Source organism: Boeremia exigua (genome assembly GCF_020726555.1).
Source record: "Boeremia exigua strain MPI-SDFR-AT-0100 chromosome Unknown C7974scaffold_2, whole genome shotgun sequence".
NCBI classification, from domain to species: Eukaryota; Fungi; Ascomycota; class Dothideomycetes; order Pleosporales; family Didymellaceae; genus Boeremia; species Boeremia exigua.
Window position 1 is genome coordinate 1794965 of NW_025763519.1, and position 27210 is coordinate 1822174.

At 53.7% G+C, this 27210-nt stretch overlaps 10 protein-coding genes across 10 annotated transcripts; 5 read left to right on the forward strand and 5 right to left on the reverse strand.

Annotated features, from left to right (window-relative positions):
* Nucleotides 1-93: 93 nt before the first annotated feature.
* Nucleotides 94-1850, reverse strand: C7974DRAFT_302510 (Sodium/hydrogen exchanger family-domain-containing protein; the record flags this gene model as incomplete). Its single annotated transcript, XM_046137904.1, has 2 exons — nucleotides 94-1685; nucleotides 1733-1850. 2 exons carry the CDS (start codon nucleotides 1848-1850, stop codon nucleotides 94-96), a joined length of 1710 nt encoding a protein of 569 aa, XP_046001633.1.
* A 343-nt stretch (nucleotides 1851-2193) lies between these two features.
* Nucleotides 2194-4853, reverse strand: C7974DRAFT_385853 (uncharacterized protein). Its single transcript, XM_046140999.1, has 5 exons — nucleotides 4677-4853; nucleotides 4600-4623; nucleotides 4158-4540; nucleotides 2520-4108; nucleotides 2194-2466 (listed from the first exon to the last, which is right to left on the reverse strand). Exons 1-5 carry the CDS (start codon nucleotides 4789-4791, stop codon nucleotides 2325-2327), a joined length of 2253 nt encoding a protein of 750 aa, XP_046001634.1. The 5' UTR covers nucleotides 4792-4853; the 3' UTR covers nucleotides 2194-2324.
* A 779-nt stretch (nucleotides 4854-5632) lies between these two features.
* C7974DRAFT_106552 (fatty acid desaturase-domain-containing protein) lies at nucleotides 5633-7433 on the reverse strand. The gene has a single exon (XM_046134933.1). The coding sequence runs from the start codon at nucleotides 7216-7218 to the stop codon at nucleotides 5746-5748; it is 1473 nt and encodes a 490-aa protein (XP_046001635.1). The 5' UTR covers nucleotides 7219-7433; the 3' UTR covers nucleotides 5633-5745.
* Nucleotides 7434-8768: 1335 nt separating this feature from the next.
* C7974DRAFT_385858 (nudix family hydrolase) lies at nucleotides 8769-10945 on the reverse strand. The gene is made up of 2 exons (XM_046141000.1): nucleotides 10086-10945; nucleotides 8769-10037 (listed from the first exon to the last, which is right to left on the reverse strand). The coding sequence occupies exons 1-2, from the start codon at nucleotides 10619-10621 to the stop codon at nucleotides 9152-9154; spliced, it is 1422 nt and encodes a 473-aa protein (XP_046001636.1). The 5' UTR covers nucleotides 10622-10945; the 3' UTR covers nucleotides 8769-9151.
* A 264-nt stretch (nucleotides 10946-11209) lies between these two features.
* On the forward strand, nucleotides 11210-13104 carry C7974DRAFT_431052 (cytidine deaminase-like protein; the record flags this gene model as incomplete). The annotated part of the gene is made up of 3 exons (XM_046144748.1): nucleotides 11210-11228; nucleotides 11276-12616; nucleotides 12665-13104. 3 exons carry the CDS (start codon nucleotides 11210-11212, stop codon nucleotides 13102-13104), a joined length of 1800 nt encoding a protein of 599 aa, XP_046001637.1.
* An 810-nt stretch (nucleotides 13105-13914) lies between these two features.
* C7974DRAFT_385863 (MFS multidrug transporter-like protein) lies at nucleotides 13915-15710 on the forward strand. Its single transcript, XM_046141001.1, has 3 exons — nucleotides 13915-14159; nucleotides 14237-15369; nucleotides 15416-15710. The coding sequence occupies exons 1-3, from the start codon at nucleotides 13978-13980 to the stop codon at nucleotides 15535-15537; spliced, it is 1437 nt and encodes a 478-aa protein (XP_046001638.1). The 5' UTR covers nucleotides 13915-13977; the 3' UTR covers nucleotides 15538-15710.
* Nucleotides 15711-17828, reverse strand: C7974DRAFT_385864 (HAD-like domain-containing protein). The gene is made up of 3 exons (XM_046141002.1): nucleotides 17166-17828; nucleotides 17031-17099; nucleotides 15711-16976 (listed from the first exon to the last, which is right to left on the reverse strand). Exons 1-3 carry the CDS (start codon nucleotides 17714-17716, stop codon nucleotides 16031-16033), a joined length of 1566 nt encoding a protein of 521 aa, XP_046001639.1. The 5' UTR covers nucleotides 17717-17828; the 3' UTR covers nucleotides 15711-16030.
* A 140-nt stretch (nucleotides 17829-17968) lies between these two features.
* C7974DRAFT_301204 (uncharacterized protein) lies at nucleotides 17969-19110 on the forward strand (the record flags this gene model as incomplete). Its single annotated transcript, XM_046137838.1, has 3 exons — nucleotides 17969-18160; nucleotides 18210-18915; nucleotides 18971-19110. The coding sequence occupies 3 exons, from the start codon at nucleotides 17969-17971 to the stop codon at nucleotides 19108-19110; spliced, it is 1038 nt and encodes a 345-aa protein (XP_046001640.1).
* A 325-nt stretch (nucleotides 19111-19435) lies between these two features.
* C7974DRAFT_106723 (uncharacterized protein) lies at nucleotides 19436-21089 on the forward strand. Its single transcript, XM_046134934.1, has 3 exons — nucleotides 19436-19791; nucleotides 19873-20988; nucleotides 21040-21089. Exons 1-2 carry the CDS (start codon nucleotides 19760-19762, stop codon nucleotides 20783-20785), a joined length of 945 nt encoding a protein of 314 aa, XP_046001641.1. The 5' UTR covers nucleotides 19436-19759; the 3' UTR covers nucleotides 20786-20988; nucleotides 21040-21089.
* A 2424-nt stretch (nucleotides 21090-23513) lies between these two features.
* C7974DRAFT_385873 (uncharacterized protein) lies at nucleotides 23514-26078 on the forward strand. The gene is made up of 5 exons (XM_046141003.1): nucleotides 23514-24073; nucleotides 24131-24618; nucleotides 24674-25008; nucleotides 25064-25455; nucleotides 25502-26078. Exons 1-5 carry the CDS (start codon nucleotides 23756-23758, stop codon nucleotides 25688-25690), a joined length of 1722 nt encoding a protein of 573 aa, XP_046001642.1. The 5' UTR covers nucleotides 23514-23755; the 3' UTR covers nucleotides 25691-26078.
* The last annotated feature ends 1132 nt before the right edge of the window (nucleotides 26079-27210 follow it).

Genomic DNA, 27210 nt, shown 5'->3' on the forward strand with positions numbered 1-27210 from the left:
AAACTACGTATCAGTACTTCTCTACCCAATACAAGCTCTCCGCATCAAATCAACGTCTTTCGGTATATTGTGTTACAAGTTCGTTTCTCTGATTCATGGCTTCGCGCCCACTGGCACTTCATCGGGAAACCGGATAGTCCGCTGTAGGCCCAAATCCGCGGCACTGCCCATAGTAGCATGCCCCTCACCCTCGCCTCTCGCTATCGTGGGCGCCGCTGAAAGTGGCGTAGGTGTGTGCAGATTGCTTCTCGACTGGCTCCTCGAACCAGTACTAGACTGGATAATTGACCTGCCGATGCGCACAACACGGTTCGGAAGCGAATCGCCCCCCGTGCGTGACCACCCCGGCCGGCGCCGCAGTCGCTGCTCGATGTCCGTGGTTGCATCTTCAGCACCCTCTGCAATGTGGAATGGCGCAGGATCTTCGCTGCGGGAGGAAATGGCACGCGAAAGGGTTCGCGGGATGAAGAAGCCGAGTTTACCCAATGGAATGCTGAGGCCATGAACGACCACCGAGCAGATGATCAAGAACCAGATAACCACGTTCATGACTTCTATGAGGTATGCCGCATCTTCTCTAGTCTCACCGTCGACTTTGATCTTGTTGAGGAACTCGATGCTAACGTAGAGGTAAAAGGCAGCGCTGACACCAATAGGGCCAAAGAAGCCGACGAAGAGTGCTTGTCGCTTTTGCTCGATTTGGTGGATGTGCTTGTGCATTCCAAAGACGATGGGTGGGCGGCGGAGTAGCAAGACGAGTATACCGAGAATGACAAGCCGCCAGATAGAGATGACGTTGTTGTGGTAGAACTCTGCCCACGGGCAGATGGCTCCAAACCATATGAAAATGGATACGTTGAGGAGCATGTCGATAGTCGGTTGGAAGGAATCGTCCATCGTCTCAAGACGAAACCAGTCATCCCAGGTGAATGTATTGCCGGCAATGAAGCAGGCTAAAACATCGTCGCTTCCAACCATGCCCATAGTGCCGACGATAAAGAGGGCAAGGGTGATGGCGAAAACAAGGAAGCTCTCGCGATCAACGTACTTCCTCTCTTCCGCCCAATGTAGTAGCTCTTTTGCTATCCACCCCACAACGGCGCCGTATATTACACTTAGGATGATCGTGTACCCCAAGGTTTCTCCAAACCAAAGACCAATAGCAGTGCTGGCCTTCCCATCTTGACCAAAGCCATCAGATCCATGGCTCCCAATATGCTGTATAAGATAAAGCGGCAGGAACAGGAACGGGTAGCCCAATCCGTCGTTCGCTCCCGACTCTGCTACAATGATCTTCTGGAGTTCTTTTGGGATGTTCTTGTCTGCGAACTTACCCTTAACAATGGAGTTGGACAAGACAGGGTCCGTAGGAGTGACACAAGCGCCCACCGCCAAGGCCTGCAGAAAGCTTATATGAGGGACCAATGCATAGACCAGCAGACTGGTGACAATCCACATAGTTGTCATGACCGGACCAAGGAGATAAGCGAGACTCTTCCATTCCGTCTTCAAGTACTTCGACGGCAATTGCACGCCGGCAAGGACTAGCTGCACTCCGAGTACCACGCGAGTAAAGTACAAGGTAATGGCATCCAAGTTCTCAACAGACTGGAGAGCGTACTCGTATGGCCGGATCCAGTTGGTCGCATGGGGAGAGAAAACCAGTCCGGCAATCAGGGATATTACTGCCAACATAAGACTTCGAACAAATACCCCGACTTTGTAGACTTACACGCTTCTGAGAGGTAGAATTTCTCTTTCATCAGATAAGAAACTAGGCCGAAGAGTGTGATGAATCCGCCTAGTGAGGCGCACACAATATTAAAGTTCGTCAACGCTAATGTCGGCATGTTGGCGGCTGTTCTTGCAGATGGAGTGTTGTATCAAGAGCACCAAGACTGTGGTACCTGGAAGTGTGGTTGAATTTGGACCTGAGAACTTGCCAAAGTGCTCACTTGACTGGCGCAGGATGAATAACGAACGAAGATTGGCTGTATATCTTCAAGAACATTTGTTAAAATGCGTATTTGCAAAACTTTTGCTGTTGCGGAGTTTGACAAAGATGTTCTTGGATCATAGAAGGTGTAATTGAGGTAGTGGCTTGGCATGACGATCAAATGCGCGATTTAAGCATTGCCGGGCTGTGTTCAAGCTTAGTCACACAGTGACTTGATCATGTTTTGGCGTACAACACAGAATGAACAAATACGCTGGTATTCTCATACACTCTACATCATGCAAGTCGCATGCCGGAACTGATAAAGGAAAATGCCTATGTACAATTCAAAACTCCCCCCGTTTTCAAAACCATGCTTTAAATTAACTTAGATATTGGCTGCTGATGCGATCTGGGGTGTGCCCTGAGGCCCATAGCCGACTTGGGGGTCGGGATATCCAGGTGCCATGAAGTTGGTCTTGGGGTTCTTCTGTTCCTTCGCCGCTGAGCATCGTGCCATTGTCGGTGAACTAGATAGCAATTAGTACTCCATAACAAACTCGATGATACCGGTATGACTCACTTTCTCGAGATGGCGTCTGTAAAGAAGAAGTTCTTGATAGGCTTCTCAAGGGCCTGGCCTGAGATTTGCGAACCCTTGTTCTGGTCTACAAGCTGAACCTTGCTGAGACTAGGCAGGGAGGTCGATTCCACCAAGTCGTATTTCCTGAAGGCAGGAGAGATCTCCTCCATGCGGTCGCGAAGCTGCTCAACATCATCGTAAGGCAGAGGAGCGCCGAGATACTCGGAAGCTGCACGAATGATTTTCCAGTCCTCTCGCGAAGCGCCAGGAAGGCCAACGGCAGCACGAGATATCTGTACACGACCCTCAGTATTGACGTATGTAGCAGACTTCTCTGTGTAGGCGGCACCAGGAAGAACGACATCAGCAAGCTGAGCGCCACGGTCACCGTGGTGGCCCTGGTAGACGATGAAGGCGTCCTTGGGCAGCTCAGCCTCGTTGATCTCGTCAGCACCGAGCAGCCAGATGAACTTCGGCTTAGTGTTGGCAACCTCAGGTGAGGGGACGGTGAAACCGATGTCGTAAGCACCGGTGCGGGAAGCTGTGCGCTGAAGGACGTTGTAACCGTTCCACTCGGGTGTGGCGAAGCTGGCCTTGTTCTTCTCGACGAAAGAACCAACCTGCTCGAAGATGGATTTAGCATCGGGGTGCTCAGCAACAGCGCTACCAACAACGATCATTGGCTTCTTGGCGCCCTGAAGCACCTTGCCAAAGTCGCCAGACAGAGCGCTCTTCAGTTCGTTGGCGGTAGCTCCAAGGTTGGTGTACTCGAAAGTACTCTCAAAGTCCTCACCGACAAGACCGATCTGCAGGTCGGACCTCAGCCACTGCTTGCGGATTCGGGCATTGAGGACAGCAGCCTCGTGTCGGGGGTTGGTGCCGATGAGCAGGATAGCATCGGCCTCCTCAACACCATAGATCTTGGAGTTGAATGAGTAGTTGGCACGCGAATCGATACCGTGAGCAATGGGCTGGCTGCCTCCGGGCTGGTCGAGAGCCAGGTTGTCGGAACCAAGCTTGTTGGCAAGGTCCTTTGCGGCGGTGAGAGTCTCAGCCTCAACAAGGTGACCAGCAACGAACTTGATCTCGTTCTCCTTTGGTGCGATCTTCTTGAAAGCGTTGCCAATCTCAACGAGAGCCTGTTCCCAGGATGCGGGCTGGAACTGTTCATCGACGCGAATGAGCGGGTTGACCAGGCGCTGCGTGCTGAGAGCGTCGCATGCGAATCGGGTTTTGTCGTTGATCCATTCCTCGTTGACATCGTCGTTCAGGCGAGGCAAGATCCTCATGACCTGGATACCACGGGAGTCGACGCGGATGTTGGAGCCAAGACCGTCGAGGACATCAATGGTCTCAGTCTTGTACAGCTCCCAAGGACGAGCCTTGAAGGCGTATGGCTTCGAAACAAGAGCACCGACAGGGCAGAGATCGATGACGTTTCCGGAGAGCTCGGAGTCGAGAGAAGTCTCAAGGTATGTGCCAATCTGGAGGTCGTTGCCACGGCCGGTGGAACCCATCTCGGGGGCGCCGGCGATGTCGTTGGAGAAACGGATGCATCGTGTGCAGTGAATGCACCTATTCATGGAGGTCTAACAGCTGTCAGTACAGCGCTGGAACACCTCGCGCCAAGGACCCTACCTTGATCAGAGGGCCAATGTTCTTGTCCTCAACCGCACGCTTGCCACCAATCTCGTGGAATCGACCGCGGTCGGCGCCATACCTCATCGACTGATCCTGGAGATCACACTCGCCTCCTTGGTCGCAAATGGGGCAGTCAAGCGGGTGGTTGGCAAGCAGAAACTCCATAACACCCTCGCGTGCCTTGTGGACGAGCGGTGAATCTGTCTTGACTACCATGCCTGGCTGTACCGGCCACGCGCACGATGCGACTGGCTTGGGAGCCCGCTCCACCTCAACCAGACACATACGGCAGTTACCGGCAATCATCAACTTCTCGTGGTAGCAGTATCGCGGAACGGTGCTTCCGGCCTTTTCGCAGGCCTGGATGAGGGCGGACCCAGCTGTTGGGGGCATTAGGGCTGTCTCTGCAGCTGCTCGCGGGAGGGGCAAGGCGGCGTACCTTCAATTGAGACCTTCTTTCCATCTGGAGGCTGTCAGTGTTCGTCGTCGCTGGCAATGGGGGGAGGTGGCACAAACCGATTGTGAGCTCGACCTCTGCTGGCCGGGGGGCCGAGGCAGTAAAAGCCCGGCTGCCATTGAGGGCTGCGCCGCGGGCAGGCCTCACGAGCGACCGGATTGTGTGCCGCAGCATTGTGACGTTTGAAGGGGGCGATGGGGCGGGTTGCGGGAGGTTGTTCAGAGCTTCAGTTTATCTGATCCACGCATCGATGAGGGCTGCCAAGCCCATCATCACTTAAATGGCAGGCGTGATTGGTCAACGTCCGAGCGCCAACGTCGGTACAAAATTCTGCGTTGTGTCCCACGGTCTTCTCTTCTTCACTCATTACGGGCACAATTTATTGTAGGAAGGTCGAGCCATTTACTCAACTATCCTCTATTACGTGCCCCAGAGCACGACTCACCGTGCGAGGTAGCTGGAGCAGAGGAGGCATCTGATGATATCTCGTTCCTTACCAACGTCGCTACATACTGCTGTGAAGAAGAATGCTTTGATGCGATGACAAGTGGCCGGCGTGCCAGCGTTGCGAAACCTACTGCACCCAGACTCGTCCGGCCTACCAGTCGGCGAGATGCTGCATCACATCAGGCAAGAGGGTGCTTTCTTATTGGGATGTATACATCTGTACGAAGTGATTCAGTCATGGTTCGCGACTTATTGGCTGCGATGACGATGGGTTGGATCCTACAAAAGGGCCAAGTGGCTGTACAGCCTTGTTGTGGCTTCCCAGTAGCGTTGTGCTGGTGCTGCATGCCACGGAACGTGACGTGCTGTTCGGATGCTGCGGGGAACATCTGCTTGAGCTCAGTGCCATTGCTGCTCCAGTTGAACTACACCGCTCCACTGCATACATCACCGTAGAATATTGTGCAATCGTAGTAAGCATGTTCAAGGGTTCCATTAACTTGTTACATCATAGAGATCTCATCTCAGACGCCTCAAACGACAGGATATCGAGCTGCATCCTGCTCTCTATTGCTCTAAAAAATACCCGACCCAAACGAAAGAAGGGATGAACTTGACCCCAGAACGCCTTTTCGGTGGACAAAGCGTGATCTGCACTAGATCACACTCCCATGACAGAGTTTACTCCTCAGGACCAATCTCCATCTTGGCACCTTTGCCAGCGGTAGTCTTGGGGACCGGGGCCGCGATCTTTGCGGGTGGGGTGCCGAGACCGTTGTGGTTACGGAAGAAGAGAACACCAGCGGCCTCACCGGTGGCACCCTCGGTAGGCTCGACCCACTGGCACATGCGAGCGCTCTTGTACATGGCCTTGAGGAAGCCGACTGAGCCACCCTCGACATCGGCGCGGTAGTGCTGGCCCATGACTGGCTTGATAGCCTCGGAAGCCTCATCGGCGTTGTAGAAGGGAATGGTGGAGATGTAGTGGTGAAGGACGTGGGTCTCGATGATGCCGTGGAGGAGAGTGCGTCCGATGAAGCCAAACTCACGGTCGATGGTAGCGGCGGCTCCGCGGACGTAGGTCCAGGTCTGAGCGTCGTAGTGAGGGAGAGTGGGGTCAGTGTGCTGAAGGAACGTGATAGCAACGAGCCAGTGGTTAACCCAAAGGTAAGGGATGATGTACCAGACGAGGAGGTTGGCGAAGCCAAAGTTCTTGCCAACCCAGGTGAGACCAGCAAGAGTGATGGCGATACCGAGATCGGAGAGAAGGATGAGCTTCTCGTCCTTCTTCTCATATAGAGGAGAGGAGGGGTTGAAGTGGTTGACGCCCTTGAACACCCCGTTCTTCTTGCCGAGGCCCTTACCCTCGGATTGACGCTCGTGGAAGTTGTGGCCGGTAACGTTGCTGAGCAGATACATGGGCCAGCCACCAAGCTGCTGGACGACCATATGGATGAGGGTGGCGATGGGAGTCTCCTCGGTGAGCTCGTGGAGCTCGTGGACGAACTTGCCGACGCGGGTCGCGTAAACCTCGCGGGTCTTGGGAACGAAAACCATGTCGCGCTCCATATGACCAGTGGCCTTGTGGTGCTTGCCGTGGGAGATCTTCCAGGAGAAGTAAGGAACGAGGAGGGCAGAGTGGCAGATCCAGCCAACAGTGTCGTTGAGAATCTTGGAGGGAGAGAAGGCCTGGTGACCGCACTCGTGGGCCATGACCCAGAGACCAGTTCCAGACAGACCCTGGATGACGGTGTAGAGAGTCCACAGAACAGCGCGGACAGGCATCGAGGGGATGGTCTCGGGCGTCACATAGTTGTAGAAGAGGTAGAAGACGGTCGCGAGCTGTGTGATGTCACGCGCAACGTAGCCCAGACTGCGGACAGCAGAGCGCTCGAAGCAGTGCTTAGGGATGGCAGAGCGGAGCTGGCCAATGGTGTAGTCAGGAATCTGGAACTCGTTGCCGTAGGTGTCGATGAGCTTGCCGGTAGGCTTAGCAGCGGCCTCAGCGTCGGAGCCGAGCGACGAGAGGGAGGTGTTGGAGGCTGAGCCGGCTGGAGAGTCGGAGGGCGAGTTCGCAATGGTCGAAGGAGCCGAATCGGCGGTGACATTGCGTCTCAGAGCACCCGCGGGGCGGGCGGTGGTGGTAGCAGCCATCTTGGATTCGAAGATGAACAGGCGTCGGTGATGAGTGTCAAAGTCCCTCAAGAGCGAGAGGAGGGGCAATGGCAGGACAAGTTGCAAGAACTTGTTGGGGGCGCAGATCGTTTGTTGAGGTCGAATGCCTGCAACGACAGCAAGAACAACGGGCTGAAGCCTGCAGCAACAGCAAGAACGATGGGCTGAAAACCTTCAAGGAAGTCGGAGAGTCCTGAGGAGTTGAAGGCTGGCCGAGAGCGGGCGCACGGGTTTTAAAGTACCACAGTTGCCCCAGGCGGTGTCGATGGAATTTTGGGTAGACCCTGACACGAACGGTAAGCGTCGCGAGCAGAGGGTTCGAGAACAGGGGTACCAATAAGAACAGCTCCAGGTCGAGTGCTAATGCACTTCCGATCTCTATCTCTCCACTTGAAAAATGCCACCCTATCTTATGGATACCTTTGCCACCGCATTGGGCTCTTTGAGTACTGCACCAACTGCGAAACACTGCTGTGTGGTCCAGTGTCCACAGTGGCGGCAAAGCTCGCGCATTCTCTAGCCTCAACACCTCTCTCTGCCACGTCTGGGGTGAGGGCTGTCAAGCCGATTCCTTCTACCCGCCACCTTGGCATGTGTGCACGGCTCTCAGACCGCCAACTCGCACCACCTGGCACGCGTTCTTTTCCGCTGATTTGCTCTGCGGCCTCGCCTAGAGGTTGAATTGAGCAGGTACCACCACGTCTGTGCCGTCCCGCTTTGCGCCAATGGCTCCTGCCATGTTGGCTCGCAGACATGTTACTACAACTGCTGGTGCATCTGATGTATGTAACCAGTGCTAGATGACTTGCGTTCAGACTGGACTGCTGACAGGTGCAATTGTGCGATGTAGCTAAAAGTCTCACCGCGAAAAGCAGCCGGGATCTGTGCAAAGATCTCTAAAGCTGATGCAGGGCAGCGTTAGTGCGTCTTTCGATTGGGTGTTTCATCACACCACCGAGGCATTTGCTATCCGTTCCTGAGTGGCGAGTTGAGGCGGTCATACATCGGCTGAGTCTTCACAGTGGCTTTGCATGCATGCTGACCATGACACCTCAATTCTATGGTCTGCGGCAATGATGGCATTAAGCCTTGAAGCAATACAACTGGCAATGACAACAACGACTTGAATATCTCTTTCAGCTGATTTGCGCGAAGCATGCCACTCAGTATCGGCTGCTATCAGTTTAAGCTGCAAGCACCTCGATAACTCATGTGAAAGAGGGGATGACATAGCTGTGGATGCAGATGAGAGCAGCTGACGACAATCTCCAGCTGTTTGCAGGGCCTATCGCGTGTGATGGCCAATGGCAGCCATTCACCACCACACGTCCTGCTCGACAGCATGGATCGCTTCGCTCCGTCCATCACATCTTCAGCTCTGATGGTTACACTGAGAAGAGATACGCTGCCTCGCCCGAACTTATCGTGGTGTAGTACTTCAATTGGTCTGAAGTAACAGGCTCTAGTTAGGACCAGTGGACTGTAAGCAATCGTCAGGGTCAAACAACAATCGAGAATCTGCACCACAAAATGCATGTTATTTATTTGATTTCCTTCGCACGGTGATTGTAGACATTCGGAAATCACCATCACTTAACGCCACCACCATCAGACGTCGTCTCGAAGTGGGTCCTTCTCCAGACTTTCACATGTCAAATCACCACGCTTGCGAGTGCACGATCGCCCGCCCAACGGCCCTTGACGGATCCTTCCCATGTCTGAGCCTGCACCTAGCGTCGGAGCACTCTCGCCAGCCATCAGACGTGGAGATCAGGTGTGGAGTCAGTGAACCTCACGCTTGGCAGGATGTTGTGTGACCGAGGGCCTTCGGACGTCTTTAAGAAAGTTTTGAGAAGACTCCGACAGGGGTGTCGTGGAATCCAAACATAATCATGGATAGGACTGGTAAGACCTATACAACTAGCTTGACTAACCTTTCCCAATCGATCTTCTTCCAAGTCACGAATGCAAGCAGTGCGACGACACCTATTCGTCCTACGAGAGCGGTGGCCACAGCTCGCCTCACAAGAGGGTAGTATCCCTCCAGCATCGAATTGACGGCCGCACCTCTCGCGACCATCTTTGCCCGCCCGGTCTGTCCCCACCCCCTACCCACGCCCAATCCAGCTATCCCAACCTCGCCGGGCTTCTCCCCGCCTTGCTCTGTCTCAGCAAAGAGCGGTCCTACAGCCTCACTCCCGAATCCTGGTAGGTCCTGCTCACCAGCTGCCGTCGACGAGTGCGTAGTCGCCGTCGACATCTCAAGTGATTTTTGCGTGCGAAATCTATACGACATAGCCCACATCACGGACCTGACGTCCCAGCTCGTAAATGTCGGATATGTCCACAACTCCAGCGCATTGTGCGGCGGGATATGTTCCAGGAAGTCGCTCACAACGCCCAATGTCAGCCCCCAGAGCAACAGCGGCGGTTTCCCATCGCTGCGGTCCTCGCCAAAGACGAGGTCTTTGACCTTGGTCGCTGTGCCTTTTGGTGGCGCGCTGAAAGCAGGCACAAAGTCAGGTATCGTGGCGCAGTGTGTGGAGTTCGAAGGGACGAGGCGGATGGCTGCAAACATCATCTTCGAGAGCATGGCCTGGAGAAACCAGCGCTTAATGCCGAGTTCAGATTTTGCGAGGCGGGCGGAGACATCGGCGTACTCGTGGGTACGGAGGACGGGAGACAGGAGCGCGCGAATGGGGACCCAGTGCGAGGAAGCTACTTCGGTGGGCTGCAAGCGTTGGGTTGGGTAGTTGGGCGAGGTGAGGAGGTAGATGTACGGGCAGAGTACCATGAGTCTGGACTGTTTAGCAGGTAGAAGTCAAAGCTAGTAAAACTGGACTCACGGTACCTTGCCCCAGCTTGTGGTAACTATCCGCTGGGGCAGGTTGCCAACCGCGATCGCACTGTGGTAGCCGAGATCAATGCCTACTTCCTCAGACGCTTCCCTCATAGCTGTGACAGCGTCGTCATCGTCCTCGGGATCCCGCTTCCCTCCAGGCAGAGCGACGTGACCGTTCCACTTGTCTCCTATCCTCGTCGCTCGCTTGATGAACAGTATTTCAGGGTCGCCATGCTTCACCCAGTCCTGCTCGAAGAACGCGTGCAGGATGTCGTCAAACCCGAGCTTCTGGCCAGACCCTGACGCGGCAGAAGATCTTCGACGGGGCCTTGGTGGGTGTTGCTGCGCAGAATGTAGAGGTTTGTCTGAGTAGGCTGGCCAATGATTGTAGTTTGGCTGGACACGCAAGATCAGGGCGACGCTTGCGCGTTTTGGCACTGTTGGAGGGCACGCGACCTCTGGGTACGGATTTGCATTGAGCTGGAGGAGGACAGATTTGAGGTGCGCAATCAAGGCTTCGGCTTCTGTTTGCTCTGACATGCTGGCGCGTTGCGCTGGCCGCGTGCTGTGATTTCGTTCTACGCCGTAACGGCTGGGACGGATAACACGAGAACACACCCTCTGACGCGACACGGCAGTCTAGGTACAAGCAAATATAGTGGACTAGTATCAAGCGTTGGAGATGACAGACCCAAGACGGCGTTGGATCGTGCGACGTGAGGTCAGTGCAGGTAAGCTCACCATCGAAGCGACACACCTCTGAGAGCCGAGGCTACCTAGCGCCTCACAGACAAGCTGGGGTAGCAATTAGCAATGCACACGAGCCGACGAGACACAGCAACCATAGTGCGCAATCGAGCATCAGGCTCAGTCACTTTCTGGCAGGCGCGGAAATGCTCAGATATTTAGTCGGTAGCGCTGCCGTCGGAGGCAGCTGTAGCGAATGGGAGCCGAGATCGGACAGGAGGGGAAAGACAATCGTCGTCACAGCGGGGCAGTTTGCTGCGCAAAAATATCGAGACACCCCACGCTGGGCGCTGGCGCTGCACATATACCCCAGAGACCCTCTGCTTACCTTTCCTCTGCCCTTCAATTGATCACACACAATCATTGAAGTACTCAGTCAACATGGCTGGCCAAAAGACTGGTGCGTGTTGCTCGGCCTCCCACTGCAGCAGAACTGACGCCTTGTAGCTATCATCTCCGTCTACGACAAGACAGGCCTCCTTGACCTGGCCAAGGGCCTCAAGGAGGCCAATGTCAGGCTGCTCGCCTCTGGCGGCACCGCCAAGATGATCCGCCAGGCGGGCTTTGAGGTCGAGGACGTCTCTGCCATCACCAAGGCGCCTGAGATGCTCGGCGGACGCGTCAAGACTCTGCACCCGGCTGTCCACGGCGGCATTCTCGCGCGCAACCTCGACTCGGACGACTCGGACCTCTCTGCGAACAGCATCGACAAGATCGACTTCGTTGTCTGCAACCTGTACCCGTTCTCCGAGACTGTTGCCAAGATCAATGTCACCATCCCGGAGGCTGTCGAGGAGATTGACATCGGCGGTGTCACTCTTCTACGCGCTGCGGCCAAGAACCACGCACGCGTTACCATCGTCAGCGACCCCAATGACTACCACGACCTCCTTACCGAGCTAAAGAACAACGGCGGCGAGGTTTCTGAGAAGAGCAGACAGCGATACGCTCTCAAGGCCTTCGAGCAGACATCTACATACGACAGTGCCATCTCCGAGTTCTTCAGGAAGAAGTATGCCGGCGATGGCGAGCAGTTCCTGCCCCTGCGCTACGGCGCCAACCCTCACCAGAAGCCCGCGACCGTCTCCATGACCGACAAGCCCCTGCCGTTCAAGGTCCTTGGTGGATCACCCGGATACATCAACTTGTTGGATGCCTTGAACGCATGGCCTCTGGTCAAGGAGTTGAGCAAGGCGCTCGACTACCCGGCAGCTGCCAGCTTCAAGCACGTTTCGCCCGCCGGTGCTGCCATCGGTGTTCCCCTTAGCGCCGAGGAGAGGCAGGTCTACATGGTCGACGATATCGCGGGCATTGAGAGCTCTGGTCTTGCGCAGGCCTACGCCAGAGCACGCGGTGCTGACAGGATGTCCAGCTTCGGTGACATGATTGCTCTGTCTCACGAGGTTGATCTGCCCACCGCCAAGATCATCAGCCGAGAGGTCTCCGATGGTGTCATTGCACCTGGCTATACTGCTGAGGCTCTCGAGATCCTCAAGAAGAAGAAGGGTGGCAAGTACCTTGTCCTTCAGATGGACAACGACTACGTGCCCTCTACCGATGAGTCGAGGACGGTCTACGGCATTACTCTCAAGCAGCACCGCAATGATGCTAAGATCGTGCCTTCTGATACTTTCAACACCGTCATTGTCCCCAAGGGCACTGGCGCACTGCCCAGTTCAGCTCAGCGCGATCTGGCCGTGGCTACCATTGCGCTCAAGTACACTCAGTCCAACAGTGTGTGCTACGCGCTCAACGGCCAAGTCATTGGTCTCGGTGCTGGTCAGCAGTGTAAGTCATCCGTACGCGAACCATACACAGTTGCTAACTAGATCCCAGCTCGTATTCACTGCACACGTCTCGCCGGTGACAAGGCTGACAACTGGTGGATGCGCTTCCACGAGCGTACCCTCAACCTCAAGTTCAAGAAGGGTACCAAGCGCCCCTCCAAGTCCAACGCCATCGACCTTCTCTGCTCTGGTCTCATCCCCGATAGTGGCATTGAGTACGATGACTTCGCCGCAAACTTCGAGGAAGGTCAAGTTCCCAAGAACTTCACCTCGGAAGAGCGCAAGGAGTGGTTGTCGAAGCTGCAGGGCGTCGCTCTATCTTCGGACGCATTCTTCCCCTTCATCGATAATGTGTTCAGGGCGCACAGGAGCGGTGCTAAGTACATCGCAGCACCGACAGGTAGCCAGAATGATGGCGCAGTTTTCGAGACCGCTGAGAAGCTTGGTATTACATTCGTCGAGCAGCACATTAGGCTGTTCCACCACTGAGCAGTGGATTTTTGTGTGTTTTCAACAGGCGCATGGGATTAACGAAGTTTACGTAGGATGTTTTGGACGGGTATAGATAACCCAAAATGTGGAATCAAAATGGTTAGGTCACAAGGATATAGGATCCAACAACTACACATTCAACATGACTCTCCATGTCCCTCACCCTGATTCCCACTCATCAGCAGAGCAGCATGGTACTCTGTGTGACCACAGAGCGAAGCTCATGCACAACACCAAAATCGACAGAGAGTCGGGGCGGAATCTCACTTCGGATGTCGGTACAAATTGCTTCCGTACTGTAGATAAGTACCTCCGGCGGTTGTTCCGCATGCATGTCGTATTGCGAAAAGTCGTTCAAGATGCTTGGTGTTGAGCAGATTGAAGTCGTCTTCAAATCTACTACGGTCTTATCATATGCTTCTGATCGCTAATACCTAACAAATGCCACAACTCTCTCCCTGCACGTTCTCTAAAGTTACTGCGTCTGAACAGCGCTGACGAGCTTTTCTGCAGACTCGAAGGTCAGCGCAGGGGAGAATGGTCTACCGTGATTTGCTTGCTTCATCTATCTGCAAGGGATATCAATAAGCAACACCAATAAAATGGTTGTTGCTGGACTATCCCCAGTGATCCATGGTAGGGCGCAGTATGGACGTGAGTCAGATCGACTCACCGACCGCAGCACGCTACCGGACATAGAAATTAGCAAATGCCGCTAGCGCTCCTCTTGCTGCAGGGCGTGGACCCCCACTTGTGGAGAAGAAGTATAGCTTGGTAAGAAAAAAGTATTGCCGGTACTCTTCGACTCTTGACTTCCCTCGACTGTGATTCTCTGCATAGCAAACTTTTGCACTAAGAGCTTGGAACCTGATGGCCACATCTGAGGAGCAGCAGCCGCTGCTTAGACCAATTGTTGACGATGCTGAGTCGGACACGAAGCATGACGAGGTGATCTTGGACTTTGAGGTGGGAGACCCAGAAAACCCCAGGAACTGGGACTCCAAGTTCAAAGGATTGATTGTGTTTCTTCTCGCATTCATGGCGTTTACTGTGTAGGTCACCAATGTTTCAATTTTCCACTCAGTGTAGTTACAGAGCACACCTGTAAGTATAATGCTGACTTTACTAGAACCTTCACATGCATCGGAGTCGTTCCAATTGCTGCCAATATCGTCGATGAGCTCGAAGGCAAGCACGCAAGCGCATCGACGAGTGCGCTCCTCGTCACCATCTGGGAGCTCGGCGAAGCCGGTGGACCTCTTCTGATCGCCCCTCTTTCTGAAGTTTTTGGCCGTTATCCGGTCATGAATGCGTGTAATATTGTCTTTATCATAGCGACCTTCCTTGCTGCTGGCAGCACAAGCACTAATCTCCTCATTGCTGCGCGTTGGCTTACTGGATTTGCCGTTGCTTCAAACGTACTCAATCCCAGCATCATCGGCGATATCTTCGAATCCGACCAGCGCGGCTCAGCCATGAGTTTGATTTCGCTCGCGCCTCTTATCGGCGGTGCAATTGGTCCCGCAATTGCAGGTGCGATTGCGCAAACCCTCGGATGGCGTCAAGTCCTTTTGATGGCTGGAGGTCTGGCCGTCATTGCTGAACTCCTGATCCTGACCTGCTTCAGCGAGACATATAAGATGGCTATCCTCCACAACCGCATTGCACGCATCAAGCGCGAAAGTGGAGAATTCAAGAACGAACCCTTTGCGCCCAAAAACAAGCATGAAGATCTCCGGAAGATCTGGCATGCGCTCACCCGCCCGTTTGCCGTCATGTTCGGATCGGGCGTGCTTATGTCCCTCTCCCTCCAGGCCTCCATCTCCTTCTCCTTCTTCTACGTCATGAGCATCAGCCTCCCGTCCATCCTGCAGGACAGTTACGGCTTCAACCCCGCCGAAACCGGCGCCGCATTCGTAGTCCTCAGCCTCGGTTCGCTACTCAGCGTGCTGATGTGCAACGCCTTCCTGGACCGCATCTACATCGCGCTGCGAAACCGCTCCTCGAACCCAGATCAGGGCAAGCCCGAGTACCGGCTTCCACTCGCGGTGCTCGGCGCTGTTCTGCTGCCCTTCAGCGTCACGGCGTACGGCTGGATTGCGCATCTGCAGCTGCCCGTGCCGCTGCTGCTCGCATCGGTCGTGTTGCTTGATTTCACGCTGCTGACCAACATCATCCCAGTGCAGGCGTATGTCGTGGACGCGTGCGGGCTATACTCTGCGTCTGCGATGACGGGCGTGATCGTGTCGCGTTGTCTGATGGGTACGTTTTCTGCCGCTAGCGACAGGGCCGCTGCACGAGTATCTAGGATACGGGTGGGGCTTTACGGTGCTGGGGGTCGTTGCGGCGGTGGTCGCTTTGATTCCACCCGCGATACTGAGGTATGGGAGTGAGTGGAGGCAGAGGAGCGAGTACACAAGGGACATTTAGTTGCGTACTGGGCAGCGATGAGGTACAGGGTGATCTGCATTTACAATGGCGTTGTTGGATTTCTGTAAAGATTCGACGCATGTGGGATAGACGGTCAGGACGTCTGCATGTTGATGAGACATGGTTAGCGGAAAGATGATAAACATGACCAAGCGAGGGTCTGATGTGACTAGTATCGCATACTTCGCGTATTGACTAGACTACTAAGATGCTAGAGTTTGGTCCGAATAGATATTGAGTTTGGTACCAAAGTGATGACTTCTGCAAATCAGACATGAAACACTCCTATGGCTAATGAGAGACCAGTTCTTGACGGTGAAGTTTTGAACATTGGTAAAAAGTTCAACAGAATGTCGTTTGTGGGTATCTCTGGTGGTCGATATGCACACACCTTACTCTGTAAGATGCTTCTCAAAATTATTGGCTGTTCAGCACATTGTGCAAAAACCCACCGTCTGATCCGACCCAGAGCCTCGAAATGACGGCCCCAGAATCAAAAAAGTTTCACACCACCGTCACTCTGCCCGACTTCCTCCTCACTTCCACTGTCCACATACTGGGCAGCTTGGCCATTTCCATCTGCATGCCCAGCCTGCTCAGCTGCCTCACGCTTCTTTGCCTTTTTGTTCTTCTTCTTTTTCTTAGACGGACTTTGCATAGACACCTTGTCTTGCAGTTCGCCACCCTTGTATGTGGTCCCCTGCGTAAGAGCGTCTGCTTCTGGCCACTCGTACGCCCACTTGCCGGAGTCGTGCTGGAAAGGCTCCTTTCTCATGAACTTGGAAACATCCTGTTGTGATCGCAGCCCCTCCAGGTAGCCTGCGACCTCTAGCAGCTTATCCTCCCGCATCTGTTCTGACGTGGCGGTGAACTCGCTGATCTGGAGCAAGTTGTGTGGTTGTGCAGCTGCCTTGAGCATGGAATCGTCAATCAGGACCGTGTTATGTTGCCCAAATCGTCCTCCAGTCTGATAGTCCGGGTGTTGCCTCTGAATCTCATCCTTACCCCAGACCAAATTGAGGTTCTTGTACACTTGTACATTCCTGTTATAGAACTCGGGCTTGAGGTTGAAGTTGTCACGGGCCCACTGGGCCACTAAAGTCTTCCTCAAATTCTCTTCCAGTGACTGCTCCACAAGGGAAGCAACGTTCTCAGGACGAGCGCTTGACCACACCATAACGGCGAAGTTCGAGAACAAGTATCGCAAGAAAGGTATCAGGAAGGGTCGTGCGATCATCGTCCTTTTGTTCTTGGTCGGCCGGTACAGAAGGGTGCCGTTTAGATCCAGAATGACGAGTATACGGCCGGACACTTCAACAGTGGAGGGTTCTTCTGCCGCCTGTGCCATGTAGGCTGCGCCGGGCGTCGGTGCAGGCAACATGATTTTGGCTTCTCGGCTTCTTCCGGTTGGCTTGGTAGTAGGGATTGCTTTTGACACTCTACATGACTTGTCAATACGGGAACTGGAACTAACTCGGTGCAGGGAGTCATACTCTTTCGCCTTCGTTAGGCCATCTTTGACGATCTGACTAGAGTCGTCGTCAGAGAGAGGAGTCGATGCCCTACGACTGAAGTTAGTCCTGCGATTCGTTGGTCTAATACCCTTGTAGAGCTTATCGAAAGCATACTGTATGTCATCGTTTGAGAGGCCCTGCAAGTCAGGCTGCGACTGCAGGGCAGCGAATGATGGCGCGAAAAACGGATAATTCCGCTGGGGCGTCTGTCCAAGTGCCTGCTGTGGGGGATTGATCGGTGTGAAACCCTGCGAGTAGCCATAGTATTGCGCCCACTGATAGTAGTATGCCTGTGCTTGCACCTGTTGCTGCGCGGCGGCGGCGTTGTACGGCTGCGGGCTGTTCGGATAGTAGTGTTGTGGCTGCCCGTAACGTGCGCTCCACTGAGCGTTTGCCACGGATGCAGGTGGCATGTAGCCTTGGGCAGGCGTCTGCTGGCTGCGGTTGCGATTTTGGTCGTAGGGCTGCCCTGGGTAGCCATAGTTCGGCGTGAACGGTTGCGCCCATGGATTGAAGTTGTTGTTCATCGCGGCGGCTGGCGGCTGGCTGCGGGTGTGTAGGGAAAATGCGCTGTGGTGGTGACCGGCAGCAGCCTTGAGTGGGTTAGTGTTGGGTTCTGCGACAGCAGTATCGTGGGAAATATACCGTTTGATGTCGACAGACATGACGAACAAACGGGACTCGCTTAGCGGACTCTGCTGCGCGTGTGAGGTGTGATGGTGATAGTGAGAGTGAAGAGCGCAGCATGAGAGCTGGAAAGTCTTTCAAGCATGCACGTGAACGTTCGCTGTTGCCTCCCGCCGTGAAAGTATTTGGGTTGCGCCGGCTAAAACCCGGCTTAACTGCGGGGCCTGTCCTAACTTTTTGGATGCACGCATCGCTGCTCTCGGTCTCAGTCGAAGCAGGGCGAACACAGGATGCCTCCACTCTCTAACAAACTCGACCGCAAGCTGCGCGCTGCTGAAGAGAGCTCAGACGACAGCGAAAACTATGAGGTGACCGATCGGTCTTCCTCTGAATCGGTACTGGAGTTTGACGCCGGAGATGTTGTGGGCTCGGATGAGGAAGACGAAAGCGAGGCCCCAGATGGCTCTGAGGAAGAGGAGTTGGTTAGTGTTTTTTCGAGCGCTCTGATACCTCCATGCTGACAAGTTACAGTCAGACGCCTCCGACGACGACCAGGTACAGGCACAGATGAGCAAGGTCTCTTTTGGAGCCCTGGCTAAAGCACAAGACGCAATCTCAAAGTCGACAGATCGGAAGCGCAAGCGCGGCGACGACTCCTCAAAATCACAGGAAGACAAGTTGGAAACACTGAGGGCACGGTTACGGCAGATCAAGGCAGAGAAGATGGCAAATAGCGAGGCGAACCCCAGCAAAAAGCCCAAAGTTGCTGAAAAGAGCAAGGCAAAGCGTCAGGAGCGGGAGGAAAGCGCAGGCAGAGAAGACGATGAGGACTCAGATGCCGCACCGCACGCACGATCCAGCAAGCACGCACCAGCTGTACAGTCGAGCAAACGCATGGTTTCCCGCAAACGACAAGTTGTCGACGTCAAGAAGCCCGTCTTTCGCGACCCACGATTCGAAAATGTTGGCGGTCCTCGCCCAGATGAAAACACACTCAGCAAGCGCTATGCGTTCCTGAACGAGTACAAGGCATCAGAGATCGCGGAGCTCAAGAAAGCCATCAAGAAGTCAAGGAATGGTGACGAGAAGGAGCAGATGAGGAAACAGCTAGAGTCCATGGAGTCACAATTGAAGGCTCAGCAGAGGAAAGATGAGCAGCAAGCTGTTAAACGAGAGCACAAAAAGACAGAGAAGGAGTTGATCAAGGAGGGCAAGCAGCCTTTCTATCTCAAGAAGTGTATGTTGCAACCAATGGCTGGATCGTCACGTTCAATTGCTAACAAAATGCGCAGCCGAGCAGAAGAAGCTTGCCCTGATCGACCGCTTCCAAAACATGAAGTCCAAGCAGCGCGACAGGACCATCGAACGCCGTCGCAAGAAGGTCACGTCAAAGGAGCGGAGGAACATGCCCGCGGAGCGACGTACTGCATGAGCTCACGAATCAGGTACCCGCTGCAAAGGCGGGATCTCGGTGGCGGTTCACTAGATTTGGACGGGAAGCAGGGTTGTCGACGAACTTTAACATTGCCATATCTTATATATACCCTACTCAGCACACTCAGTGCTGGCGAATTGAGGAGGTACTACCGTCCCTCACTCGAGGTTCAACATGTTTCTTCCGAGGCATGCAACTCCAAATGTGGGCATCAGCCTCTAAGCCCCACAGGTTTCCGTCAAGCTCACACCACCGAATGTGTCAAGGACGACCCGTCTGGGTTCCAGAACCGCGCCAAAATGACATGGCGTTCGCAAAGTTCGATGCGCATTGGGTGAACTGATCGTCAAGATCCCTGGCAGGTCGCTCAATGTGACAGGGGTCTCTCCAAGAAACGTGCCGTTCCACACTACGGCGCGTCAACGTCGACGTCATAGCGATGCATATCTGCTCCCAACCTCCTTGCTTGCTTATAGAGTCAGCACGGCCACATCTCATGTTTTTCATTCTGTCCTCGTCAGATTTTTGACACGTTTTCGACCTTTTGTCTTGTACACTACGAGTTCACCGTTGACATTTCAACGTTCACCCGCCACCTAGTGCAATACTAGTTTAGTCGTAACGGTCGAAGATCACCAATCCCATCATGTCTGGCACACGTGAAAAGCCGCTCCATGAGTAAGTTGAACAGATTTCCCTGACTGGGTGACTCGTATTCCAGTCGCAATGCTAGTGCTCAGTCTGACCAACTCTTTCAAGGCTCCTCTCCCGCTCTATGGTCGACATCTACGTCGGTGAGGAGAACACCCACTGGATCCTTCACGAGAAGCTTCTCTGCCATCACTCGCCTTTCTTCCGCAAGATCTTCTATGCGAAGGACAGCACAACAGATTCCTTCGGCCTCCCCGAGGACGATGACAATGCCTTCAAGACCTTGGTCGGCTGGCTTTACTCCAGCTCCCTCCCCGTTCCCCGCGAGGAGTCCGACTTGGGCGTGCTCTTCGACCTGTACTTGATGGCCGAGAAGTTCCAGATTCCCAACCTGATCGCCGACGTCCTCCAGGTCGTTCGTGAATGGTACAAGTTCAGCGATTCGTACCCAGGCCTGCGTCGTGTGCAGTACATCTACGCCAACACTGAGAACGGCAGCCCTATGCGCCACATGCTCGTGCACTCGATCGCGCGCATGATGGTGCTCGAGAAGGGTCTCCCTGCGCACTGGGACAAGGCGTTGCGCAAGAACGGCCAACTTGCTGTTGACGTTATCTGTGCAATCCAGGACTGGCGACTTGACGAGGAAGTCGTCCCTGATGCGCGTGACGACCCTGCCGAGGGTGAGGAGCTCATCGACGTCGAGGAGGAAATCAAGCAGAATGACGCCGAGCTTGAGCAGAATGCTGATATCGAGGACAACGCATCCGAGTCTGTCGAAGAAGCCGAGGCCGAGGAGCAGGAGGAAGAAGAGGAGGAAGAGGACGATGCTGAGGAGACAGACGATACTGTTGTCGGCAGCCCAACGCAGAGCAAGCACGACATCTCCAAGTCCGACAAGAAGGCCACCAAGGGCGCTTCTGACAAGGTCGATGACCTAAAGAAGGATTTCAGCAAGTTCAGCCTCAATGCTGTGCCCAACGGTCTTACCAACGGTGACTTCGGCTCGCTGAAGGCCTAGATCTGTTGACGTACAACTTAACTATGCTGAGGCTCAACCACTTCCAGGCTCAACCACTTTCAAGCTCGACCACTTCCAGGCTCGACAATCCCTCCCTTTGAGCGCAGGCTCGCTTTGGTAAAAATTTGCATGATGGAAACGAGACATGTTGCATAAAGGCGTCCAGGTTGCTATTTGGATTTCGAAACGCTCAATATTCTCAGGTTTACTTCTCTTCTCCCTAATGCCTCTACGGACGGCTTATTGCAATGTAGTGTACCATATCTTGACATCTTGGCTTGCAATTAAAACCCTAGTTCCAATCGAACCATCTCTCCTCGTGACATGCACCCCCGGTCTGTAACACTCCTTCCGTCAATGCATGTCAGATGCACCAGACTCGCTACTCCCGACGGACTGGTCGTTGGCACCCAGGCGGTCTGGGGATCTACACTCGACCATGCTGTCTGGCGATGTCTGGTCCATCTCGGCCACTGCGCCGAGGGCGCGGGCCTCGACCACATAGAGCGCTCGGGACCTTTCGAACCTGCATCGTACCTGCTGAGGGGTAGCGAGTAATGGTCCGTATCGCGGCTACGGAGTGCGCGAGGTGCGAGCGCCGACCCATGCAGGTAATTCTCGTAGACTCTGGCTGTTGTACGGTTTGTATTCACAGCTGACGGGACACGCCCCTTAGGGACAAGGCTTGTCTGCTTCAAGCACAGCATCCGCCTCCATTAGACTACGTGTGGAGTCGCACGAGGTCTGGCCTTTGAGAGTGCATGAGTACAGTTTGAGGCTACGTCTGGCCTCGAGAAAGACGGCCTCCGATGCGTCTGTGCATATACTGCACCCAGACGCGCCTGGCCAGGTACTTGACAAGATGCAGCATTAGGCAAGAAGGCATTCTCTTCTTAGGATGAACAGAGGGAATCATTCGGTCGCAGCTATGTAGCTCATTGGCTACGGTGAAGCTGGGTTGAATCCTACAAAAAGGCTAACTGGTTGGTTGGACGTGCCTGGTGCGTGGTTTTTGGAACACTTTACGCAAATTTACGAGGGATGTCTTCCAGCAGGGTAGGTAAAGTTGAGGAACTAGGCTGAAGGTGCCGCTCGTTGTGAGAGGAGCGGATGTTTTCGCAAAAAAGAACTCGATTAGTATGTAGTCATAGTCTGAGTCCACATCACCCCGTCCAATCTGAAGCTCGAGGTAGATTGTCCTCTCCATCGCGATTCGGATATGAATATCATGGCACGACGGACTAGAGTTGCGACCGAGTGACTGGGGCGTCTTGCATATGAGAAGGATGTAGCGAACAGCCAGAGCAGATCAAGTAGATAGCAATACGATATGCGCATTCTGGTGTCGCTGCTACATCTCCACAATGAGTGTATTCATATTAATTCACAGATGGGTGAGGAAGTCTTGGATTGTACACCAGTGGACCATGCCTTGTTCTTGTTCAGTGTTCTTGTTGCGTGGAGAGTTTCGCTCTCGAATATGTACCTACCATAGGTAGCCTTTCATCGCAACCGTGAAACCGTACGGTTTCATTGAAATAAACCACGTGCGCGGCTATGACCGCGTCACGACCGTGATGTACGTGAGCAGCCACGAGGTAACATCGCGTACATCTGCACGTCGTCAGACTCGACTAGTCTGCTACTCCGCACCTAACTACTCTCCACACCCACGATGCTCCAGTCGCACCCCGCAATCCGAGAGATTGTCTACTGGATCTGCGGGCATGGAGATCGTGGTTCGCAGATGTCAAATGCTATCAGGACCCTCAACACTGGCCTCGGTGAATCACGTGCGCGCGGGTGGAAGGAAGCTGAAAGAGCAGAGCCTCCCGCAGCCGCACCTCGGTGAAGCTCCGATCTCGCGGAACGGTTCGAATTTCGTGGCTGGCGGAAGGTATGCCTTTCGCGACACGTTCATGTGCACAAGATCACTCAAGGCGCGGGTGGCTGATGATGGCTGACATTGTTCTCTCCGGTCCTGCTTGGCTTGTGAACTCTAATTAGTCCACAGCATGCATGCCGCAACGTAGAAGCTCGAGGACGAAGCTTGAGCGCACGCTACCCTATCAGTAGACTCCAACACCTGCATCTGCGGGCGTCTTGCCCGTAACTGATCCTGGGCCGTGAAGTGAGCGTGTAGGTGCGAACGCGCGAAACTGGGAGGATCCCCACCCAGTCAACGCGGCCCCGACTCCTCACGCCCTAGTTCGAAGGTGTAACAGAATACGAGCACGGACACGAATGCACTAAAGCAATAGGTAACACTGTGTCGACCACACCTCAGCAGTGTGATGTATCCCTTCTGCCTGACAGGACGTCCACATGGTGTTTTGGAAGTGATAATCTTTAGCATGCGACTGCGTTGAAATGACACTCTGCTTCTCTTTGACGCCCAGCTATCGTGTGGGCCCGGTTACCGCGTGGAAGGGTTGGCAATCTCTTTGTTGGTCCCGCGTTTGCAACGCTCCATGACCAACAACTGGTAATGAAGTCCTAACCTATAGAGGATGCAGCTAAACTGCTATCTGCACTCCGTCCGCTGACCATCCCGCACGTCGGGGTATCACGCCGCGAAAGCTGACCCTGTTGGTGAGAATCGGCAGTGGAGAAGCTGGGAAACCTGGGGTTAAGCTTTGGGGCGCCGGATGAATCCAGTTCTGGCGTGCGGGGGCGGGCTAAGCGTTGATATGATAGGCTGCTACTTAGCGGCAGGCTGCCTCGATCGCAGAAAAGGCCGAGGGCCTTGGCAAGACAAAGCCACCGACAATGCGCTACCAACTGTTCCGGTGGGCTGACCGCTGCTAATGAGAGCCTCGCCGCACAGAAGCAGATGAAAGCGAGGTTGTGACATCGAATCACGCGCTTTGCGGTCGGCGTAAGACCGATCTAGGACTTAGGTACTGTGATTGATGGAATGTTGCGAGGTTATCAAATCCTAGAGGCGGCCCCTGTATTGTTTAAAGGTGGATGCTTTTCCCCATCGCTCGGTTCTCCAGCTCTTTCCCCAACTTCCCCACACACTTGCTGTTGCGGCCCACATCAGCAAACATGAGTGAGCCCATCGACCAGAAGGCGCTCGAGGCGCGAAGCGAGAAGGGTATCTCTCAAGTTGAGAACCACCACAACCTCGATGACTCGAACAACCTTGACGCCGAGGCGAAGATGGAGTCGTACAAGGCCGCTGCCATGGCGGCCGAGGTCGAGGAGCAGCAATCCGGTGTTCTCCAGGCCGTGAAGGAGTACCCCATGGCTGCCACCTGGGCCTTCATCATGTCGTGCACGATCGTAAGTCACCTTTGTGATCTTTCTCGCAAAAGTATATGCGGCTAACATCAATTGCAGATCATGGAGTCATACTGTGTCTTCCTCATGGGCAACTTCATTCCCTTGCCTGCGTTTGCAAAAAGATATGGTGTTCTCAGCCCAACGCTTGACGATCCCAATAGGCACCTCATTGTGGCTAGCTGGCAGTCCGCTCTCCAAATGGGTGGACCAGTTGGTGCGATTATCGGTGTCATGTTGGCTGGCCCCCTTACCAGCAGGATCGGATACCGATGGGCGACTATTACGGGCCTGATGCTTTTGAACTGCTTCATCTTCGTCATGTACTTCGGCGATTCGCTCCCAATCTTTTTCGTCTCCCAGCTTCTTGAGGGAATTCCCTGGGGTATCTTCATCGCGAACGCTCCGGCGTACTGCAGTGAGATTACTCCCATCCAACTGCGAGCTCCCGCTACTCAGATGTTGCAAATGTTCTGGGCCATCGGCGCCATTATTGTTGGTGGAGTCACGTACTACTACAACCCGATCGAAGCCCCGATCGCTTTCAGGTATGCACTGTTCTGTTTCACATGCTAGGTGGAATCCAGCTGACACGATCTCCAGGGTTCCAATTGCCCTTCAATGGATGTTCCCGACTCCTCTCGCTATTCTTCTTTACCTTGCACCTGAGAGCCCCTGGTGGTTGGTCCGAAAGGGCCGTCTCGAGGAGGCTGAGAAATCGGTTATTCGTCTGGGACGCAAGACAAGGGTGAATGCCAGCGAGGCAGTCGCCATGATGCGTCGTACCGTTGATCTCGAGAAGACCATCAAGGAGCCTAACCTTGTGGAATTGTGGAAGGGCACTGATCTTTACCGTACCCTCATTGTCTGTGGTGTATACGCCGCACAGAACTTGACTGGTAACCTTATCGCCAACCAGGCTGTCTACTTCTTCAAGCGTAAGTCGGACTGTTCGCGATTCCATTTGGAGCAGATTCACTGACTTGATTGCAGAGGCCGGCATAGGAACTGACACCGCGTTCGCACTGGGTCTTATCACATCAGCCCTCCAGTGGGTCTTCGTCATGCTTTCGTGGATCTTGACCTCGTACCTCGGCCGCCGTACTATCTACGTCTGGGGTTCGCTGATCAACGTTGCCTTCCTGGTGGCCCTTGGTATCGCTGGATCTGTTGGTGCATCGACCGCAGCCTCGTTGGCACAGGCATCGTTGGGTCTCATCGTTTCCGTTCTGTTCACCCTGGGTCCTGCTCCTGCTTCCTGGGTCATCATCGGAGAGACATCCTCCATTCGCCTCAGGCCTCTGACAACCGGTGTCGGACGTGCCGCGTACTACATCGTGAACATCCCGTGTATCTTCCTCGCAAGTTACATGCTCAACGCTGATGTAAGCAAAATTCTCCTCCGACTCTTACAGTACTGACTCAATACAGCAAGCCAACCTCGGTGGAAAGTGCGGTTATGTCTGGGGCGGAACTGGTTTCGTCTGTTTCGTGCTGGCCTACTTCTTCCTTCCTGAGATGAAGGGCCGCTCTTACCGCGAAATCGACATTCTTTTCAAGCGCAAGGTCCCGGCCCGCCAGTGGACCAAGACCGTCGTCGACATCGAGGCCGACGAGTAAACCGAGCCATGAAAAGGAACGAGGCATGAGAATGTCTAGTCTAGGCTTCAGATCGGAGAAGAAGCGTGGTAGCGGAGTCTGTTCTCTGTACAGCTATATTTAACGACGAGAGGCGGTCGATCAATCCTGACAACTTGGATGATCATAGTAGCCTAGTAATTGCAATATTGCGTCGCATCGACCGATGATTTAAACAACTCGGATTCTTGCAATGTGCTTTGACCCGTGCGCCCATGCTTTCCAAGCTCCGTATAAAGTCGTCAATATCAAGCAGTTTGACGACGTATCGGCTGGTGCTGTTGAAATATGCCACTACAGACTACAGATGATCTGAGTTCATTACGCTCTGGTAAGGTAGATCACAGAGACAGAGGTGAATGGATTCCGGGACATCCGGATGATCCGAAGAGGACAAAGTGAATACGCGAGAAGATTCCCGTCACCGCATGTTTCCCCGGAGACGAAGCCGGATGCCGGCAGTGACATACTTTCGATCCATTCTGCCATGAATTATCGCGATTGGCGCCCGTTACTTGTCGCGGTTGGCGCGTTACCGCGAAGCACCCTTGCTATAGTAGGGCTGAAGTATTTCAATATATAGCTCGAATCAAGGTTCGCAAGGGTGCGAAGACATGCAGGGCAAAAGTACAGGCAATGAATGTTAATAGCATGCCTGTCTCAATAACGATATTTCGGTACCAGCGTGCACTTTATTGCACTAAACTTAGCTGGTCAGTGTATAATACTACAACTATTAGGAGCAAACGACCAGGTTCGGAATGATGCTCATCCAATTGGTTCTCACCAAACGGTCCGTCGTATCGTTCCCGACATACACTAAGATGATTTTCGTAGAGGCGATGAACAGTATCGGGCCTTACTGTTACTGACTCTACATAGTCTCGTCGTCAAAATTGAGTCATTGTCACAGAGGCTATAATACCCTCAAATATGTAGCATGTCACTCCAACAGCTTCTCATGGTATCGCGCTGCCGATCATGTAACTGCACACTGTCGGCCGTAATTAATATCAACCGATGGTGCCTGAGATGAGACAGGAGCTTACGTAGCTTTGTGTACATATCATGACAATAATTCGGGACGACATTGTAGAACTCATATCAAGTCCATGCTTCAGGAGAGATATGACGAGGATTAGGTGATTATATCTTGTAACAGACAACTAAAATTTCATCGGCAACTTCTCGTATGCTTCATAATACGTCAATGATCCCTCAAGTGATTTCCCATAGAGAATTTGACGCATATTTTCTCTGAAAATGAGTGAACCCCTGGTTTCGAAGTTAGAATCGAAGTTACCTTTAATGCTTGCAAGTCTTCGAGGACCCGAGACCTGCATCATCGAGAGTTAACCTCTTGCCTGCTCTTACAGATTATGTACGTTCGTATCTTTTTTGATGGAAATACTCTCAGAGCTTGTCATGATCCGTGTCACAATCAAGTGTCTATTCGGTGAGACAGTTTATAGCCCACACGAAATATTCAGATGGCGCCATGG